Here is a 20681-nt window from a genome sequence, read left to right as displayed (position 1 = left end):
GTGCACTCACTGTAACACACTATGGTACCCGTTGAACTTTTAATAATGAAATAATTCACCATTTTATTTTCACACATGAAAAACTTCACTTTTCCCTGCAGCTTTTCTGTGAGAGTAAATGCGCGGCAGAACCCTGACTGATCTACATTTGAAATAGAATTTTAATTTGGTACCAAATTCCGCATGTGTGTTTCGTAAAGCTATTGTTACATTTTTAGAAATGTATCTTAGCAGTGCCCTTACATGTGTCTTTTTGACGTCTATTTCACGTCAAAAAAAGGTGAGAAAATGACACTTATTGTAGACAGTAACATACATTTATTGCATATCATTTAATTGTATGAAATGAAAAACGAGCACATATAAACATCACAGGTTAGTGAATGAAATAATTTTGCACAGCAAAATATAGAATATATATTATGTAAGATGACGATTCATTAACATATTTTCAATATTTAAAGGAGGATGGTTTCCCTCATTTTGTACATGCAGGGTTTCAATCCCTATAAAGAGCCAAACAATGTCCAGACATTATTAAATAGATAATTATTGCTTTGCAAATATCAACTTTGCTGAGGACAGTCTTTCTATAAATTTATCATCATTGAAAAGTACGAAATATTTGCGCCTCATGCGCAACACAATGGCAAAGTTCCGTCAATACTACATATATTTTACTTGTAATTCCAGGCGACTTTAGTGCATTTCAACTCATTCTGCTTAGGAGAGACATTTCCAAAAGCTTGACAATTTTCCTAAGCTGCATCTACAATATTTCTTTTTTTTTTTCTTAAACTATCTTCTGGTCGGTACAAGAATGAGCACGCTCACACTTGTGTTTGAGAGCACATGCAGCAAAGCGCTGTGTATGCACTATACAATACTATCTTTGTATTAACTGGAACCTCGCCAATTCTCTGCACCTATATAAAAATAAATTCTCACTGTTTCTGGTACTTTGAGCGCAGGCTTCAAATTCTGTGTTTTACTTTAAATTATCATTTTAAATTAATATTATTTTTAAGTCCAATGCACACTGTTATGAATGACAATAGCTGTAAGGGGGGGTGGGGGGTGGGGGGTGGGGGGTTGTGGGTCATTTCTGTGAGTCTTTTTTGCGCAGACCCACGCTTCAGCTCCATAAACGCACTGAGCGCACTTTGTACCCCGTGAGCCGAGGCTCGCACTTCAACACAGCAGAAATGCCCCGGAGTTCATTGCATGGGTGGGAGGAAAAGTCCTGTCACTTTTTTGATGATGCCCCAAAAAAGTGAAGCGTCTTAAATGAAGAATGAATGTCATGCTGGAGTCATCCGACAAAAAGGACATCTTCAAGCACAAAAAGAACCATACATGTCCAGCATGCAGGGCACAGTCCGCACTGTCACATAAATTCAGTCTTTTGCGGGTCAACACAAAAACAAGCAAACGTATGAGATGAGGTGACGACAGGTCCTCCACAGATTGGCAGACAAAAGGCACAAAAAAAAAGAACGTTTTGAAACTTATCTCGATGGTGCTGCTGGACAGACTGAACTCAAAGGAAAATGATGAGAGTTGATGAACTTGACAGAGTATACTGCGTGCCTTCGTGCACACGGGTATACTGCGCAATGAAGTTGAATCAACTTTCAAAAAATTATAGTCGAGGCAAATATTGCAAATATAATGAACCGCCATGATTGGACAGCTTCACTTTGATATTAGGGCGAAGTATTCTCAAACAAGTTCTTATCAAATAAAAAAAGATATGCCTAAAACAGCCGCATATTGAAAACGTATAAAAGAAAAGTCAAAAAGTTGTCGAATAAGTTCTTGGTCTATGGGCATGTGAGCCAAATGAAAAATAAGTCCTACTGAAAACTTTTAGCGGCCTCTCTAAGTTATTCTTTGCGGAGAGGGGGACTCACATGAAAAACTCCGGGGACGAGGGGTTGTTGTCACTGCTCGAGCCGTTTTCTCGGAAGCCGGTGCTGATGAGCTTCTCGTACTTTTCTTTGTAGGCGTCCCTCTCCCGGACCAGCCTGGAGATCTCCTGTTTCAGGTGATCCACTTGCTGCAAGAGCTGGGTCTTCTCTCCCTCCAGGACGTGCCGCTGCTGTACGCGCTTGAAGCGGCAGGACTGCGCGTAGCCCCTGTTTTTTAGGGTTCTTCTCTTCTGTTTCAATCTTATCACTTCTTCCTTTGAGACCCCTCGTAGCTGCCGGTTAAGCTCGCGCACGGACATGGTCACAAGCTGCTCGTCCGAGAAGCGGTCGTCCATGCGCATGTGCGTGTGTCCCGGTGCCGAGGCACTGCTGGACTGCACGCCGGGCTGCTGGTGGTGAGCCCCGGCGTGGTGGTGATGGTGGTGATGGTGATGTTGCCCGCCGTTTTGTGCCGCCGCTGCGGCGATCACTGCAGAGACTACGGCTGCAGCAGAGCCCATCTCCTCCCCGGCCATGGCGCCCCCCGCACCGGCCGCTCCGGGGAACTGCTGGCCCCTGGCATAGCCATCGAAAGACTGGAGTTGGTGACTGCTGTTGATGAGCGCCTCAACTGCGTCCTCGGGGCTGAAGCCCAGTGCTTCTGGGTTGAGCTGCTGTTGATAACCGGACATCCAGTAGAAGTCCTCTATGTGCGTCTTCTGCTCGCTCCCTGAGCCCGGACTGGGCGCAGAGAAGCTGGGAGAGGGGGGCACCGAACTGCAAGGCGTGCTCATCGGGGTGGAAGACAATGATCCCCCGGCGATAAGGCGACTGCACTGGCTGTTGTTGCGATCGGGCTCCACCGGCTCCTTTTTCACTTCAAACTTCATCAGATCGAAGTCATTAACATATTCCATGGCCAAGGGACTGGTGGGCAGGTCGGAGTTGCTCATTGCCAGTTCTGATGCCATCCTCTTGCTGCTGACAGTCCTCCAACCGGGCTGAGGAGCAGCTGTCAAACTGGTCTGGTTTGGAACAACGTGAGCCAGTTTTGCTTTTTAAAGTCGTATGTCTTTTAAAAAGAAAAGCGAGTTGTTCCGCGTTTCCCTGCGCAGCCACTCAGAGTTTGTCTTTGCAGTCTAGTGCACAGACACAGCGGTGCCGCGCGCGCGAGTAGCGGAGTCCCTTTTCAGCATGTGAAAGTCGGCGGTTTTGGATTTCAAACATGTAACACTTGACGTCTCTTCATGAGTGCGTGGCGCACGCGGAGAGGGCAAAAGAAGCCGAAAGTAAAGGCAGTGAGCGCGTAGGAGCTGCTCACTGCTGGGACGATTTTTTCGAGGGATCACACAGCAGATGAGTTTAAGAGCATTGTAGCTGCCCTGACGTCAGGATGGAAGTGGGAAATTGACTCGGACGAAGAGCCAATAGGGTCGCGCAGGCTGTGAGCTAATTACCATATTATAGTGTACTGATGGCAAACTTTTCTCAACTCTTAGAGGCTGTCAGCTGACTGTCACCTGAGACGCAGACGCAGCTTCACTTTTTGACTTCGTTTTCCTTAATGCTGTTTTAATTTCGATAACAACTTATTTCACTATATGCTGCTCTCAATGATCGTGACGATGGACGAGCGCAGACTTTTCAGTAAACTGAATGCAAAACGTCGACAGAAGCTTAGCGGAAATAAATTATATACAAAATATTAAAATATGGTTACAAAAATAGTTTATAGACGTTTTGAAGTTGTTCACTTTATTAGTCGAATGATCATGCATAGGCTGTATTTGTGGGATAAGTGAGTATAATAGACAGCACTGCATATTGTGCACAATAATCTTGCCCCTTTACACAGAAAAGCGTTTTGTTACGACAGCTAAACATTCAGATGATTGTAAATAGCCCACTCAATGTTTCGGATTTTTTTTTGTTTTTAGATTGGCTATTGGTTAAAAATGAAAATGATGCTACACTAAACGAACTAACTCTTTCAGCTGCGTTCAATGTGTCCGCATACATTTAGGTTTATCTGAATATAACGTTAAATGTTGTGATACAGTTAAAACAACAAACAGTGCGCAACAGAAATCGACCAAATCGTTGCGCACCAGTATGAAACTCAACACTGACACCTTTTGGACACCGGCGGTATGGCAATGCCTCTCCAAGCCTTTCTAACATAAAGACGCAGAAATTATTTTACCACTTTTTTTGTTTTTTTGTCACTAAACCTTTGCTTTACCTATAACGTTTAACTTCTCGAGCTACCATTCAGTGTTGAAAATACCTCACACTAAGGTCAAGTGAACCCAATGTTCCATCTAAAACGATATGATGTCAAAGTGCCATAAAGCCTTATTATCTGAGCAGGGCCATATAAACCATGGCAGTACATTGCACTTTAGCCCAGTTCAGAGGTCTGTACTTTCATTGACCCAGGGAAACAACAGCCAGTCCTCTCTTTGTTTATTTGGTTAAAAGAAAATCTGTTGTTTTGTGCTTAAAAGCAGAGTTGTGGTCATGTTGAGAAACACTCAACTATGTATGTTTGAGATGTAAATTACTCTCTGTAAATTTCCTTCTCCAAGTACTGTGTGTTTTGATACACAATTGCAAGTATTTCATTTCAATGTATTTCTATAACAATACTACCACTTTTGCTGTTTGACTACAGTGGTTTTGTGAATATTATGAATGTTTTCCCTCAAAAATTCCCATTAATTCCCAAAGAAATGGCATAGAAAGGTGTACCAAAATGAGACAAAAAAAAATTATAGAAGTAGAAAACCAGCAGCAGAAACTGTAGTCTCTGACCACTGGCATGAGTGGTTCTTTTGGACATAGTGCTGACAAATAGCTGTTACTTTCCGGTGACAAGATCCTATAATCACAGGTCTGCATTTCAGATGATCTCATCATTGCAGTCGAGTATTTTTAGTGTTTGGACCATGATATTTAATGATAGGTCAAACTGGCTATGTCTGTCTTGCCAGACTCAGTGGAAGAATATTCAAATATTTCTTATCCAAATGGAAACAGGCATTTACGGTGTATGCATGAGCGTTATGATTTCCTCTGGTAAGTAATCTATTTTAGAAAAGACAAAAAGAAATAGGTTCTTTTTTTGTTTGTTTTTGCTATCACTTGCATTTTGTTGCATATCTTACCTGAGACATCAATATATCAATGGTTATTTATTATTTATTTATTATCCCTTGTGGCCAGAAATTGTGGGTTTTGTCTTCTGTCTTGAGATGCTGCCTTCCGCCAACTTCCTAAATTCATACATTGTTGTTTTGAGAATTTGTGAATTTATATTGTTCTTTGTAAATAAATGTGACAGAAAGTGTGTGTCTGCAGTGCTTGTAGCGGTTTGTTTCCCGGTTCACATGTTTGTTTCCATATAGTTTCAGCAATATTTGACCCCAACGTGGAGGCTACTGGGCGTGGTTTATTGTCCTAGGAAGGAAACCTGTCCTCTGCATTTGACCCATCCTTCAATGCCACGGGTGCAACTTGTCAGGATCAGTGGGCGACAGCAGTGAGGCGCACAGGAAGCTGCACATTTAGAGGTCCTTGATCAGGAGCAGGAACTTCAGGATTTGCCCACTGAGCATGCTTTAGATTGATAGGGAAAATCAGAACACCATAGGACTAAGAGACATGCAAACTTGAAAGGCTCACATTGACCAGGAATTGAACCCAAGGCCCTCTCACAGTGCCATCAAGAAAGAAAGAAGATTATTTTTCTGTAGCAATGTGCTACATACTTCATAATTTAGCATATTTCTTTCTCTTGCCCATAACAGCGTCTTTGGGCTAACATGCTCATGGGCAAGGCACAGTATGGGCCGTCCCCCGGGGTCCAGCCACAGCAGAGAAATACTAATACACAAACAATGCTGGAGCTCATTAGTCTATTGTGGGCCTAATTTAGCTGCTTTTGTACCTGAAGTTATTGATGGTGTGGAGAGCTGAGAAAGAGATATTGCATGTGGAGAGGACGGAGTGCACACAAGACAAGTTATCAAACCACATGACGTGGGGACAGTGAGGGGAGGAAGTCTACATTGAGGACTTATGTATGCAGAACAGTGGGCTCACGTCACTGTATGGATTTCAGCACATGATCAACTTGCAAAATGAAGTAAAAAAAAGTTGCAAGAGTTGTTGAGTTGAGTGGAAAGTTTAGAGGTCACATGGTTGTTTGTCGTGCATCTGATTAAGAACGCACAATGGTGAGAGGGGTGCAGAAGGGTCACTTGTAAACCTGACGGGGGATGATAAGACAAGCCAATCAAACTGTTTGCATTCCGACGCTGATATTCTACTGCATTTCTTTGTTTGAATTCATGCTGCGGAGAAAATGCTTAACAAAACGCTCACAAACGCTTTGAGGATTCTGTATTGGTCTTGAACAAACGTGCTAAAATCAATTGTCACCCCATCACCAGAATGTGGCCCAACCTTCGTCATTAGTTTGATTCTGAAGGAGGGTGAGGCTCCTGTGGATGGGGCAGGAGGCACAGGAGACAGCGGAAGGTCAGAGAGAGAGAGAGAGAGAGAGAGAGAGAGAGCAGACATGGGTTTGGGATGTCCCCTTTGTCACAGCAGAGAAATATTTGATAACGAGTTGTGAGTCTATGCCAGGGTCATTCTGAGGCTTGACAGCAAGATCATGGCTATTATTGTAACGCAGCAAGGGCCTCACACTTGTCTATCTGAGGTTCATATTTGGCTTTCGATTCAGACTAATTAATCCCATGGCTTTGCAGTTGCAACATGTAAATGAATTGAGGAGGACTGGTCAATATTGCTCTAAGTGTTGGCAGGATGGCTTGCATATTAGCCATAATTACATTCACATGGACATAATGCATCGGTTTACTGTCATATGGTTAATATGGAGCGTGGGACCAAATCTTGTAAACACAATACTTTTTTGTCTCTATGTATAAAAGTCAAGTTTTTGCTCTTTTCCGTGCTTAATGTTGATTTAATTTCATATGTTTTGCAACGTGAGATCTGGACAGCATGAGGTATGTCTGTTCTGTAACATTATACAGAAAATAAAACCTTTGTCACTCTGGCCTCAGACCTATATTTACTGAACGTCATGCAGGTTTCCCTAATACTTAAACAATAATACACTAATGTATTCACCACACTCATAAGCACACTTAAGATTCTATTACAACAAAAAGTCAGTGAATCTGTTTGGTCACTCAACGGTGCACCCCACACAAAGAAGTAAAAAAGCCACATTGACCCGAGGCAATCCACAATGCATGCATACACTAATGTACATGTATGCGCATGCTCCTAGCCTAATGAGAGATTTTCTGACCTTTCTTCATGTACCCCTGGAGAATATTGATGAATCCCCTTTTAAAAATAACTCTTGCCTTGTAGGGTCATTAAATGATTTACAGTTATTTCACCAACACATAATTATTACATATATTATGTTTGTCTGTGCATGGTGGTAAGAGGGGGACCTTAACACGCTATATACAGGCAGTGGAAAGTTTTTATTATTTCAATTTACTAAAAAGATCTATTTTTGAACTAAACAAAATGAGTATATAAGATAGTGTTCGATTGAATTTTGATCTAAAAATGGGCTGTTTCTAAATACATAATGTGAACACATCAGAGGTTGGCAATAGATTGTAAGATAATATTGGGATCATTGTTTGGGAGACATGAAATATAATATTGAGTATAACGTCAATGGCAAGAAACCAACAAAAAACACAAATATTGCAAATGATTTCTGTGAAAGCTTTCATTAAAAGTGTGCATGAGGGTATGTTTTGCGTAACATAAACTAAAACATGTTTGTCTCATCTCTTATTCCTACAAAAGCTGAAGCCTCTTGAGACTGAAACAACTTCCCTTGACAGTAGAAATGATCTCTATTTGAAAACCTTTCCAAACTAAGACATTTACGTAGTATAGTTTGTAGTTTAAACACCTTTCTTTTGTTTTCGCAAAAATATTTTTTATTATAGAAAAAGTCTCAATATCGCCCAGCCCTGAGTCTGATACATTCTGATATGCTTCAGAAAAAAGCTCCTTTGTGTGTCCCTGCCCTATCTGTATCTTAATAATGATATCAGTCGTTATTCTCGCACAAAGTAAGCTGGCTAAATGTCATGAGTGTGATGGTGCGCCGACTCTCCCAGCGGATGGAGCACTTAATGTTCATCTGAGCTCTCGACAGTAAAAAGCCAAGTGAAGCCAAAACGGAGATGATTTAACTCAACTCATTTGAGGAACATTTAATTACCACAGGAGCGTAATTGAACGTTGCTCTAAAGTGCTGAGTGATTCCTAATGAAATGAGAGGGATGGGGAAAAGCCCTGATGGCACACAGTCTGAGGCTCTCTGTCTCTGATCAGTCCTGCACCGCAGCATCCATCACAGTCACTTTATGGAGCTGTTAGACTTAATACGGATGTGGCAAAGATGAGATATCATTAGCGTCACTTTCCATTATTGTTGTGACCAAAACATAATTGATTTAAATTTGGGGTTTTTGTTGGTTTTCTTTTTACTATTTGGAAGAAATAACTATCTGTATGATGTTTGATACGACAATGTTTAAACAGGTAATTTTCTTTTGCCGTATATCAAATGCCATTAATAATAATAATAATAATGATACTTTGATGAAAATTATACAGTGGGAGGAATAAGTTTGTGAACGCTTTGGAATTTCTCATCTGCCTAAATTGGTCATAAAATGTTGTCTGATCTTCATCAAAATCATAAGAATGAATAAACAGTGTCTGCTTAAACTAATATCACCCAAACATTTACACTATATCATATTTTTATTGCCCACAACATGTAAACATTCACAATACAGCGTGGAAAAAGTAAGTGAACCCCGCAAACTCCAACAGTTTAGTGAAGATGTCTCAGGTTTTTCTGCAAAATATCTTGATAAACTTGTGAAAACAGTTTTCTATGATGATAGCACTATTCAACTTTGGGTCCAACAGTCCATTGAATATTTTGCTAGTAGTGCTGTGGAGCAAACCAAAGATGAATAGTTTGGGAGGAAGACACATCAGCACATCCACATCAAAACCCTATGCTCACTGTGAAGTGTGGTGCAGGAGAATCATGGTGTGGGGCTGTTTTGTTGCCTCAGGTCCTGGACGACTTGCTATCATCAATGGAAAAATTAATTCACACGTTTATCAAGATATTTTGCAGAAAAGCCTGAGACATTCACAACATGCGTGGAATAAGTAAGTGAACCCCTGTTTTATATAGCTGGCTGACCCTTCTTCTGCAGCAATAATTGCTTTTCTGTAGTTGCATATTAGACACTCACAACGATCAGGATGAATCTTGGACCATTGCTCCATTGCTCTTTACAAAACAGCTGCAGTTGAGCAAGATTTGTGGGGTTCACTTACTTTCTCCTCCCTGTCCTGAGAATGTTTACATGTTATGGCCATTAAAAATATGATCAAATGTAACTGTTTGGGTTGTATTAAGCCATTAAGACACTGTTTATTCATTCTTATGATTTTGATGAAGATCAGACCACTTTTTATGACAATTTAGGCAGAAATGTGAGAAATTCCAAAGTGTTCACATACATTTTCCTCCCACTGTATAATAAAGCTAGCGATGTCTGAGCGGTCTTCTGTCAAAAAAAAAAATCCAGGTAGGTGATACTATAGAATAAAGCCCAAGGGCTTATACAAATTTTGTGCGAAAGTACTTTTTTTAAAAAATGTTGCTAATCTTTTGTGTTGTATTTATTGTCGTAAGTACTACTGCATTAGAACAACTTAATTTTACATAAAAGGTATAGAAATGTGCATGAATCATTCACAATAGACAATATTGTGTAGTTCTTAGATTGGGCACCAATTGTATAGATTAAAATGATGATGAGAGTCAGGTCATAATGCATATGAATTCTGAATGGCATATAGTGACATAGCAGGACAAAGTGGTGAAGTATGTCCTAAGTTGAAATTCAGTGATAGAAACATGTTGTTTACCGGTCCAAAAAATAATAGTGAGTTTGAGTATGATGTTAAGGGCATCACATAGTGCAGACATTTGGCTCATATGACTCTCTTAATGCTGCATGCTCTTCTCATAGAGACATAGAGAAGCTAAATTGGCTAATAAAAGCTAATCTAAATTGTGGTTCGTGACTCTAGTTGTGGCATTATTGAGCTCCCACAGACAATGACACCCAGTAGTCAGAGCAAATGGTCTAACCAGAGAGACATTCCAGCCTGCAATTACAATAGTGGGTCCACCGGTCCAGACCAAAACACCTCCTCACCACACAATGGGTATCAGTGTGCATGTACAAGGACCAGCCTCTGCAGACCCTCGCCAGGCCCTGCCCCCTCCTCTGTGTCCCTGCCCCAATCTGGTTATTATTCTTAACTCACTCATTAAGACAATTGCCAGTCTCTGCATGTTCTCACATTAGTGTTGGCTCCATTACAGACTGGGACATGGTTATAGTTGTGTAGGCTGGTATCCAGAATGATACCCTTCTGTATATTTTATACACAGGGATATCAGTCTGGGCAGGGCTCGCTTTTGCAGCTGCGCCTAAACTAAAACGGTCACGTGTTGTTCGCGAGCAGCATCACTCTTGGAATCTATGGGCTGCGGGAGAGCCGAGAACTTTTTCATATTGCCGGTAAATTACAAAAATGATAGTTGGTGATTCCTAATAATAATGATAATAAATATTAATGCATCTGGATTTTTATTCATTTTATTCATTCATCCTGGCCTATTGTACATGTTTTTTGTGGTAGAGGAAACCGGAGCACCTGGTGGAAATCTACGCAGGAACGGGGAGAACATGCTCCACACAGAAAGGCCCCATCCAGGTGGAAATCAAACCCGGACATACATACATGCATACATTTTTAAACTACATCTTATTTCTGATTCCTCAACCTTCAGTTCCACATCACTTACTAATGTTAGTGATGTGACATTAGTTAGTCACATCACTAATGTTGTAGGGTGAATTTATTTTTTCCACCTCAGAGTATGTTAACACAGCGTACATCAGACCTTCTTACATTGTCTTCAGCTAAATGGAGCGATGGAAGATTAAAGTAGAATCTAAATGAGTGCAATTTCATTTTGGGGGTGGTCCCTCCTGCTTCACTTTGCCACCTCTCAAAGCTGTACACGGGCGTGAAATGTGCATAATCAATGTAGCTGAACAATTCGGATGTGCAGGAGGGTTTGTTCATTTCTAGCTTGTTTCAAATGAGTTTGGGCCAAAACAAAAAAAAAATGTATCACAGTTTGAAAAGGGAAAATCAGGTACTACAGCTTTAAGAATGACAAAAGTAACAACTATTTTTCATGATTTTTTTCATGAATACTATCTAGTTAAACTGACAGTACCAAACAGTTTACCACTCAGACTGTATTTTTCCAAAACATGAAATGCAAAAAGTATACTGTCACCCTGGCCATTGTTCACACTAAGTAACTGTATGTTATGGTCCATAGAACATTGAATTATCTTTTAGTTTGGGACAATAAATGTCAGATGTAATGAATGTAACAGAAGCTTTGCTGATGTCAATGTTCAATGAAGTTGACTGGAGCATATTTTACAGATTTAGGGCATTAAGGAGCTTTGGTTTTAAAATTCATTGGTAAAGTTGAAGACTATCTAACTGAATTATTAGTCACTTCGGCTCCATAAATCAGTTCTAGACACAAAGTAAAACATGCAACAGACACACCACATTTTTCCAGTTTGGTTGCATCACAAATTGATAAAAGAAGTTGTGTGTTGGTGGCTGCTTCTCCAACCATCTGTATTGGAACTAGCTCACTGCTGTGCTGTGTAAGAACCAAGTCTTGTGCAACACTCCCTCAAAAGAACATTTGTTCACCATCTGTGACTGCAGCTCCCACTCCATGGGAGAGTTGAGGGATACTTTTCTCTTTCTTATGCAAGATTTCTAAGCATTAACTTCCTATAGTCAAAAATATTATATATGGAAAAATAAGCCATTATTCGGTTAAAAGTGTAAATTTGGCTGAAGTCGTCTTCGGCACAAAAGTTGCCCTGAAGCTACTTCTTATTGCCGTATTATGGATTTACAATGTGCTGGCTACTTTTAAAATTCAAGTAAAATAGATATATTTGTCACCCTAGTGGAAGTTGTGTTTTAGGTGTTGCTTGACTTTTAAAATTTGAGTTGCTTCAACAGCGTCCTGTCATAATAGACTTGATATTAACTGTTCTATAAACATGGACATTTTTCTCAAGGGGAAGGTAATAGTGCATAAAGTAGTAGTAAAATATACACTGCAGGCCAGGATTCTATAAGGAAATCCAAGCTGGTTTAATGGCAGGTCAAATGTCATTCTGGGTCAAGTACCCTGCCACAGAACTGCATGTTAAAGAGCCTCCTCCGGGGAAAGGGGACAGCACAATGTCTGACAAGATCAACAACACTGACCTAATTAGAACAAACACGCAGGGACTGGTGTCCACAGAAAACACATAACAAAGACGATCACATCACATGTGGTTATTGTTTAGAAATGAAATAATGTGCAAATGATCTATTCACTGTTCAAGTCACCACCAACAAAGCTCTAACATCTGGAGTGTCATTTGGAGAGCTCCTGGAGGAGCAGGTTTCTCAGGGCTAAAGCAATTAGTCCTTCCACAAACAGCACGCATCAGTCGCTTTAATTAACCCCTCATCATGGCCAGATCACTCCTCAGTTTCTGCTCTGCTTTCATACATCTCTTGTATGAAGAAGACTATATGAATTCAAGGCCAGATGACACCCTAATAATCTGTTGTGTCTTGGTGAGCTCCTAACCACTGGATTAGATTGAGAATGGTCAATATAGCGTAGTAGTTTGTGGAGTTAGCGCTAACAGGATTTACCATCCACTGAGTATATAAAGACAGAGGCCTGTGCTAAGCACTAAGCACTTCACCAAATTAAAAAGTGACCCACAGGTGGGCTCTCTGCGTGGCCTGCGCCGATGGGCCGTGACGCTAATTGCTTTCTAACTCTGTTACGAGTGCCATCAAATTACGCTCGTCAATTAGAGTGAAGAGGCGGTGTAGAGGCTCTTAGAGCTTATCCACTGATCACTGCATCTCTGTGTGTGCTTTATTCCTGTCATTATTGCACAGTGGGCACTGAGTCAGACACAGACAGTGCAAAACCAAACCTATTCTCCACAGCCATGCTATTTGTCTGAGCTTTGCTGTTGTTTCACAACCCAGTGCACTGACCTTTACAGCCAGCTTGAGAGCACTCTTTTTTCCTCCTTTTAAATATAATATTAATAGTTCATATTCAGCAGTTATCCAGGCTTGGATTCAGTACAACCACAACAACTATAAACTGTAGGATACTGTTGTATAATTATCTGAAAAGACTGAAGAAGAATTTTCGTCACTTTCAAGCTGAGATGTGATATTTTTCATACATGTTCCTTACTGTAAGCAGCGAGCTCGTCAGAGATCACGGCTTCTACACAGAGACCTGAGATCAAAACAGCTTTACTGGAAAGACAAGACAAACCTTCCTGGAAGACTAACTAAATGAAGGGGTGAGCATGAGCAGATCAACAGCTGTAACCAGCAGTAGAAGATGAGAGAGCACCTGCACCCCCCAGGACACAAGCTGGCTACAATGACATTTATAAGGCCACTGACTTTAGAATGACATACCAAAACACGCACCAGATTTTATGGGATTTCCCAGAATACAGACAGAGAACAGTAGATAATATGACTGGTCTCAGCTGAGTAAGAGCAGCACAGCAGCTGGTGCTGTGTGAAACATGCCTAACCTTACAGTTCCAGGATACCACACCTATTCCACTGTAATTCGCATTAAGACAACCACGCTCTTTGCTCAAGCCACAGGCATTTCTGTTAGCGTCCTCTGTGGTGACATTGGCAACTCGCATGTCTTCCTTGATGACAGGCATCCTATATCTATAACTGTAACGTTAATATTGAAACATTATAGAACCCTGTAACCTGCCATTCTGGAGAGATTTTCTTATAGAGGGGCTGCAACATTCAATATTTGAGTGACTAATCATAGGATAATAATGCAGACTTGCCACTATTTTTTGTTTCAATTGTTATGTTGTTGCCGTAATGGAATGCTGCCATGCATTTGCTTTGCTATTTTATTACAGGCATAACATTCATTGTCAAAGCTTTATTACAGCGATTTGCACAAACTTTAACTTAACTTGATATAATTCCCTGTCATTAATCTAATAATCTAAGCATAGTCATTATTCACTCCATGTAAAAAATGGTTCCTCTTAACACAACACACCCACTGTACATGCCAAAACAGGTGGACGTGTCTTCTATAAAGTCCTCGTCCAGTCATCAGGACATGTAAGATGTTGACTAAAATGTAAAGAGAATCACCTCAAAGAGCAGAACAACAAAACTTAATGCTAAACCTCTGTGCAAAATTCAGTGAAATGCATTTATAGTAAGCCATGTGTTCTTCTTCTTCAAATCAGTTTCCTATGGAGACAAATAACTGGATGGACGTGCAAAATATCCCTTTAATGTTAAATGTTATTTTAGTTTTTGATAGCCTTTACTTATTGTATGACATGCAATTGCCAGGAAGTTGCAGCAAATACTTTTTAACAAAACTTTTACACTTGACACAAATCTAGCAGATGGTTAAGTTATGTAAGAAATAAATCATAATCAAAGCCCAGTAAAAGTGGTATGGTCCCAGAAAAGGCTGCTCCTGCTGCTCCTCTGCCTGAGTACAAGTGTGTCTAATTGTGGAAGACATGATGTTTGTCTTCAGTATTTGGGCCAGGGCCAAGTGCGCTGCAGCATCAGGGAGAGAGGCTCCTCCTGGCCATGGAAGCTCTAGGATTACCTTCCAGTGCGAGCTTCCATCTTGTATAGCTGTGAGCCCCCTCCTCCCCGCTGCTTCCCCCCTCTCCCCACATGAGGCCAATTTGTTATGGCAGGCGTGTGTCTCAGGGTCCAGATCCTGTTACACAAATTTGGGTTTTGCTGGAGGAGTTTGGATGCGATCCAGACCAGATAGATGAGCCCACTTCTATCTTCAGAACTAATACAAGACATGATATGGGCTGTTCTGTTCAATGAGATTTAATAGGAGGCTGTTTGTGTGTGCAAACAGCATAATCTGTAGCCTATAATATTACAAAGCTCTTAGTAAGTGCCAGCTGAAGCACATCTGTCAACTACAACAGAGTGAGGATGTTTGTCCATAATTTTACATAAAACTCTGCATACTTGTTTTGATTTCTAAACATATCTGTAGACTAACTTGATGGATTCTTATCCTCTCGTGGGTCAGTTCCCATCATAATCTCTAACACAGGAAGTGCTAGGCTTGGTTTTGTGCTCCAGAGGAAGAGGAGTTGCTGTGGATTAGACAGTGCTGTTCCCCGCAACATTGTTGTTTTACAATTGGTTGGTTGTTGAGGGCACCCCGGGGTCAAAGCGCTGGACCAGGATGAACAGGGCCAAATGATGAAATAACACATCTTCCACGGTTCAGCAGCAAATGTCTAGTTCATTTGAGCTTTGGTTCCTGTGTGTTTGCCCGTGCTGTTGCGGTTTATAAGTTCAGCAGTTACCCCATTCCTTTTCCAGTGGGCAGTGGGGCCAAGAACAGAGGGCAGAAAAAGCCCTTTGGAAAGTAAACAGACAAATAATTGAAGCAACAAGGAAGAGGGAGGCATCTCAAACTTGTAGGCAGGGAATGTGAGAATCCGCAGACAATGGGCGACTGTTATGGATGCAAAGAATAGTATTGTAACTACACTTTTGGTTATTGTGACCATGTCAATTTCTCACACTAAGGCACTCAGAGGTGGAAAGGATTAAAGACACCATTCATGTAAAATCAAGTATTGTTAGTGGAAACACTAAACCAATACTAGTTGGTCGACAAAGGAATTAAAGCCCTGCATCTTTATTGTGTCTCGTAAGTTACATCACCATCACCAGCTTGTCTTCAGTGTTGCTCCTTTTCATTCACTAAAGGTTGCAGCCAAACATGAAGCTTCAATTTGTTGGTTTTCCATAATTTATTCCGATATTATACCTTTTGCAAGCATAGCATTGTCAGCGTCTGGCTAAGCTTGTTTATGTTTTGAGTTTTACAACAATTTAGTTGCACATAAGCTGGAATGTTCCACAGTGTAGCTTTAAACAGCAATTGAACTGCAATTTAAATGTTATGTTTTTGGTGACTGGATTCATCTAACATGAAGATGACTTTCTGAGTCGTAGCAAGTTTGCAGTCATCATAGCTTTGCGGTTGCATTGTATGAAGTGATAGTAATGCACTCTGACATAGTATTATTTGCAGTGTCAACTAAGCTGTGTTGGAGACAGCTGAAGACTGGGCAAAGGGAAAAAATAAGCTGGAAAAGTGACATATCCCTGTCATTAGGTGCATTACAGAGCTGGACCACGCTCCTAATGCTGTTGCGCTGGTTGACAAGCAGAGGATTTAAAGAGAGCTGTATTTCCTTGGCAGACTTTTAAACATCTCATTTTCCATTAACATGAGACCCCGAGCAGCATGTGTCATGGAGGGACATAAATTCCCTGTGTCCCTCCCCCTTTCTTGGCATCACAGTGAATGTAGGAAAGGAATCCAATACAGTTGGTGTCGGGTTAACCCTTCAGTGCACCCCTGCAGGAGCAACAGCCGGTAAACATTTGTTAGGATTCTGAAAAATATTGTCATTGAAATATTGTTCCTAATTATGCAATGTACAGTTTCATATTCTCAGTTGGATGCCCTTCCTGTAAGTTTGAGCCATTGCACAGTATATTGCCAAAATATTGATATATCACGATATATCACTAAGGTCTTCCGTCTGACTGAGATTTATATGTATACAAAAACTTGCACCTTGCAACTTTTCCCAAATCCAGTTCTAATTTAGCTTTATTTTGGTCCTGATTATATATAAGCTGCTACTTTTTTCACATATTTTGAACTCTGCAGCCTATACAACGATGAGGAACATTTATAGATTTATAGCGAGAGTGAGACAGAAAGGTGGAACAGATAATGCACCAATGGTTGTGTGCCCACAAATTCATCAGGGAAAACACACGAAGAAATGCATATGATGAGGAGGAGGAGGATGAAGATAGCGATCAAGGACTTTTCTGGTATAGGCTAGAGCAGAGGTGTTACAAATCCGGCCCCTGCCCTGTAGAGAACAAATTTCAGAGTATGTAAAAAAAAAAAAAGCAAGTCTCCGGCCCTGGGGTCCCCACCTGGGTTCAGATCCGGACCTCCAGAGGCTTTAGTCTGGACCCCAAAGCCTTTTCATCCTCTCAATACTTAATTTTTAAGGCTGAATTCAAAATGATCTAAATAATTTGAAATAAGATGGCAACATTTTTTATTCATTAATCAGTTCTGCACAACCAGTGTTCATGTTTTAACATTACAAGGGCAATGACTGCGTATGTCCGGACCCTGGACATATGTCGAAAGTTACGAAAGAAAGGTTTGCAGACCATCAGCTGATTTAGTTGGGGACCCCTGTTGTAGCACAGTAGTTATAAATGTTTAAAGGGACTATACAGAGTTTAAAAATGTTCAAATTAAGTATTTCCCTCCCCCTACATGTTTCAACAATGTCCTAAGGTGTAGAATGAGCCCAGACATATTCACCACAACTGCCTCTGAAATCCTGCACTGTCACTCAAAAAGGTGTTAATTCGGGTCCGAAGTGCCGTCATGCATGAGCTTAATATAGAAGGTGGAGTTGCACATATGGCCTGAGGTGGCAGTAGTGAGCATAAAATGGCTAACTTGCATCTAGCCCATAGAATTACCAGAATACTCATTCCAGCCACTAAGGGGCAGCTTAAATAAATTCAAAAAAGCTAAAGATTTTCACACCTGTCCAGCAGAGGGCACTGCCATAAAAAGAGATCAGGATATGAACAACACATTATAGCCACGTGATAAATGGACATTCTGCCTAAGGGCGGCTGTGGCTTCAATAACAGCCATTTTATTAACCATGTAGCACATTGAGAAACAGGCTTGTAAAGTGCAATACAAGTGTAAGCCGTTGTTATTGGCCTACAGTCAATGCACTGTCTTGACATGGTTATGATTAAATGTTGCCATAATAATAATAATGATATATTTTTTTTGTATGGTGCTGCCCTAATTCCAACCATACTTGAGACAATAGTTGAAATGTTATGACAGTGGAAAGACGAAGTTGGTTTAGTTTAATGTTTTGTTTCAGATTATTGCCCGTAGTTTTACATACAAAAATCTTGCATTCGGAAAGCAAATTGAAAAGTATTTCCAGTTCGCCAAATCTCATGCATACCCAGAGAGGGCCCAGGTATACCCCAGAGGTTCTCTCCCAGCTGACGCAGAGCAGTCATTAGACACTCATCCTTTGTGCGGAAGGCCTTCACAGACGCAGTGATGGATGACTCCTCTTTGAGCTCTCTCCTGTGGCAGTGGAGCTCCGCTCAAGACCCTGCTGCCTGCTGCTGTCTAATCTGCTGCACACATGACACACAGTCAGCCTGCAAAGAGCCCATTTAAACCACTATAACCGCAATCCAAAAGTGGTAACACACCGGTGAATGGTCATCCCAGGCTGTTTTAATGGGTGTCTTGGATGTGCGTTCTCAAAGGAGACAAAGTAAAGAGGGAAGAGATTCTCGTGGGCCTATTTAGGTTCTGGTCAAAGAATTACTTCCATGTTTCCAGTTTTAAATGCATACAGATAAAAATGTGTGAGAAGGCTGGAATAACAAAGCTTGTACTCATAGCTGGCTCCCCATTAAACAAATGTACTTACTAGGTTACATTTGTACAATTGAATTTGACTATTTGGTTTATATTGCAGTTAGGCCCCTTCACTGAGATCTTAAATATTATTACAATTTTAGCAAAGTTTGTGGGCAGAAGAAAAGCTTTGTCCAAAAAGAAAAAAAAACACGCACTTGTTTGAAAGAATCTTGTGTTATTGTAGGGTCACTAATTTTGTATGAGAAAGTGGAACAAAATCTGTACTGCATTCTTTGAAAATTAAGGGCTCTCTTACTTTTGGAAATCATCGTTTTGACGTCTGACTTTGCACCCAGTGACTTTTGTAAGAGAGGGAAAATGCTCTTACATTTCATTAACAAAACAAAATAAGGCAAACACTATTGGTCACCTAAAAAGCCTCTTGTAGTTATTATTGTGGCTCATTAAGTTTAATGTCATTTGTGTTGAATGAGTTTTGATTGAAGAATCCATGCCTGTGCCTCTAAAGGACTGGGGGTGGATAGGAGGAGTCAGGAGAGTAGCAGGCAGTCAATTAGATCTCTTTAGAGTGGGATGCTTCTGCTGAGGGGGGTACATTTGGACACTTCTGCCTCAAAGTGCAGATTCTTCTCCTCCCACTGACCTGCACATCCTTCACTCAACGAGTACGAGCGCTTTAACGGACATCAGGGCACACTATGTACCAACAACTGAAGAGGTGCGAGGCAGTCAATACATTCTTCACACAGTGCCTAAACTTCAGCAGTATGTTTGTGTTTTCAAGCTAATTTTTCGGTATGTGCAGATTTTCTGTGTTTAAACACACTGCTGTTCCTCAGACTACCTTCAAAAGCCAAGGTAAACATTCAATAATGAACAAACATCATAAAAACCTGCAGTAAGCGTTTATGTTTATATGAGGTGCTGGCTGAAAAGGGATGAAGGAATGTCGCGGGGAAGTCAAACACACGGTAAATGGTTTCCAACATGTGTCGCTAGTGTGGCGGTATCCTGAAGTGACACCAGACCAGCCACATTCTCAGATGTCTGTACGGACTGTACAGAGGCTTGGGGCCAGGCCAGTGCCCATCACCACACTCCCCTTCAGCGCTGACTCTACGGGTCACATGCTAATCCTATTGGAAATGATTTCCACCACAACCATGCCCACCAAAACTCATATTCATATTACTACCAGTGTGTTACTTTGGGAAGGAAACAACGGATGAAAAAGCTTGCATTTATATCTATATAATCTATATGTATGTGTGACTGTAACTTAACTCTAATGTACACATTTCAGATCCATGTTGTAGGCTTGATTCTTGCACATAATGTCTATTTGGGCAGCTAATAATAAGTCTATTTAAATTTCAATTAATCACTTTCCTATAATGTGGAAGATGTGAAAGTGTGGTCATGGATCAAAATCTATATTCTATTTTCTAAATTATATCTATAAGTCAACTTTGCAGCGTAGTATAAGATTATTGTATGGTAATTATACTGCATAACGTTGCTGACAGCAGTGCACGTGGTTTATGGCTGTCTTAATCTAGATTTGCTTCGGAATTGGCTGAAAGTAAAAATATCAAACTCCCAGACATGTGGAGACGTTAGTGAAAAATAGAGCAGTGGAACACGGCCCATGTAGAAATCTATCAAACCGCTGTGTCTCTAGAGGCAAATCTCTTCACCATACTCTAAGTGCCCATTAACTGTCTTTTCCCATTCCAGCCATGCTACTAGAAGCCGCCCACAGTTTTCCAGGGAGACCAGACCCAAAGATTGGAGCGGTGGGAGCGAGACATGGAAGTGTGCAGGTTTTCACCAAGCTTAAGGCATGTAGGTCAGTCTTTATATAAACAGTGCACTCGGGGAGAAATTGGGAGATCCACATCCTACAAGATCTCGCAAACAGATGGTGCACC

The 20681-nt window shown here is 40.9% G+C and overlaps 1 protein-coding gene across 1 annotated transcript in view; it reads right to left on the bottom strand.

The window, feature by feature from the left end:
- The window catches only part of LOC306962664 (transcription factor Maf-like), a 61653-nt gene extending 57826 nt beyond the window's left edge, over positions 1 to 3827 (bottom strand). Inside the window, exon 1 of the mRNA XM_079555889.1 lies at positions 1914 to 3827. Coding sequence (XP_079412015.1) covers positions 1914 to 2881 — 968 coding nt within the window. The 5' untranslated portion in view covers positions 2882 to 3827. The remainder of the gene's footprint in view (positions 1 to 1913) is intronic.
- Between the last annotated feature and the right edge of the window lie 16854 nt (positions 3828 to 20681).

This window comes from Gobius niger (assembly GCF_951799975.1).
Source record: "Gobius niger genome assembly, chromosome: 4".
NCBI classification, from domain to species: Eukaryota; Metazoa; Chordata; class Actinopteri; order Gobiiformes; family Gobiidae; genus Gobius; species Gobius niger.
Note: the sequence above shows the minus strand (reverse complement) of the source record. Positions and strands in the feature narration are given on the sequence as shown.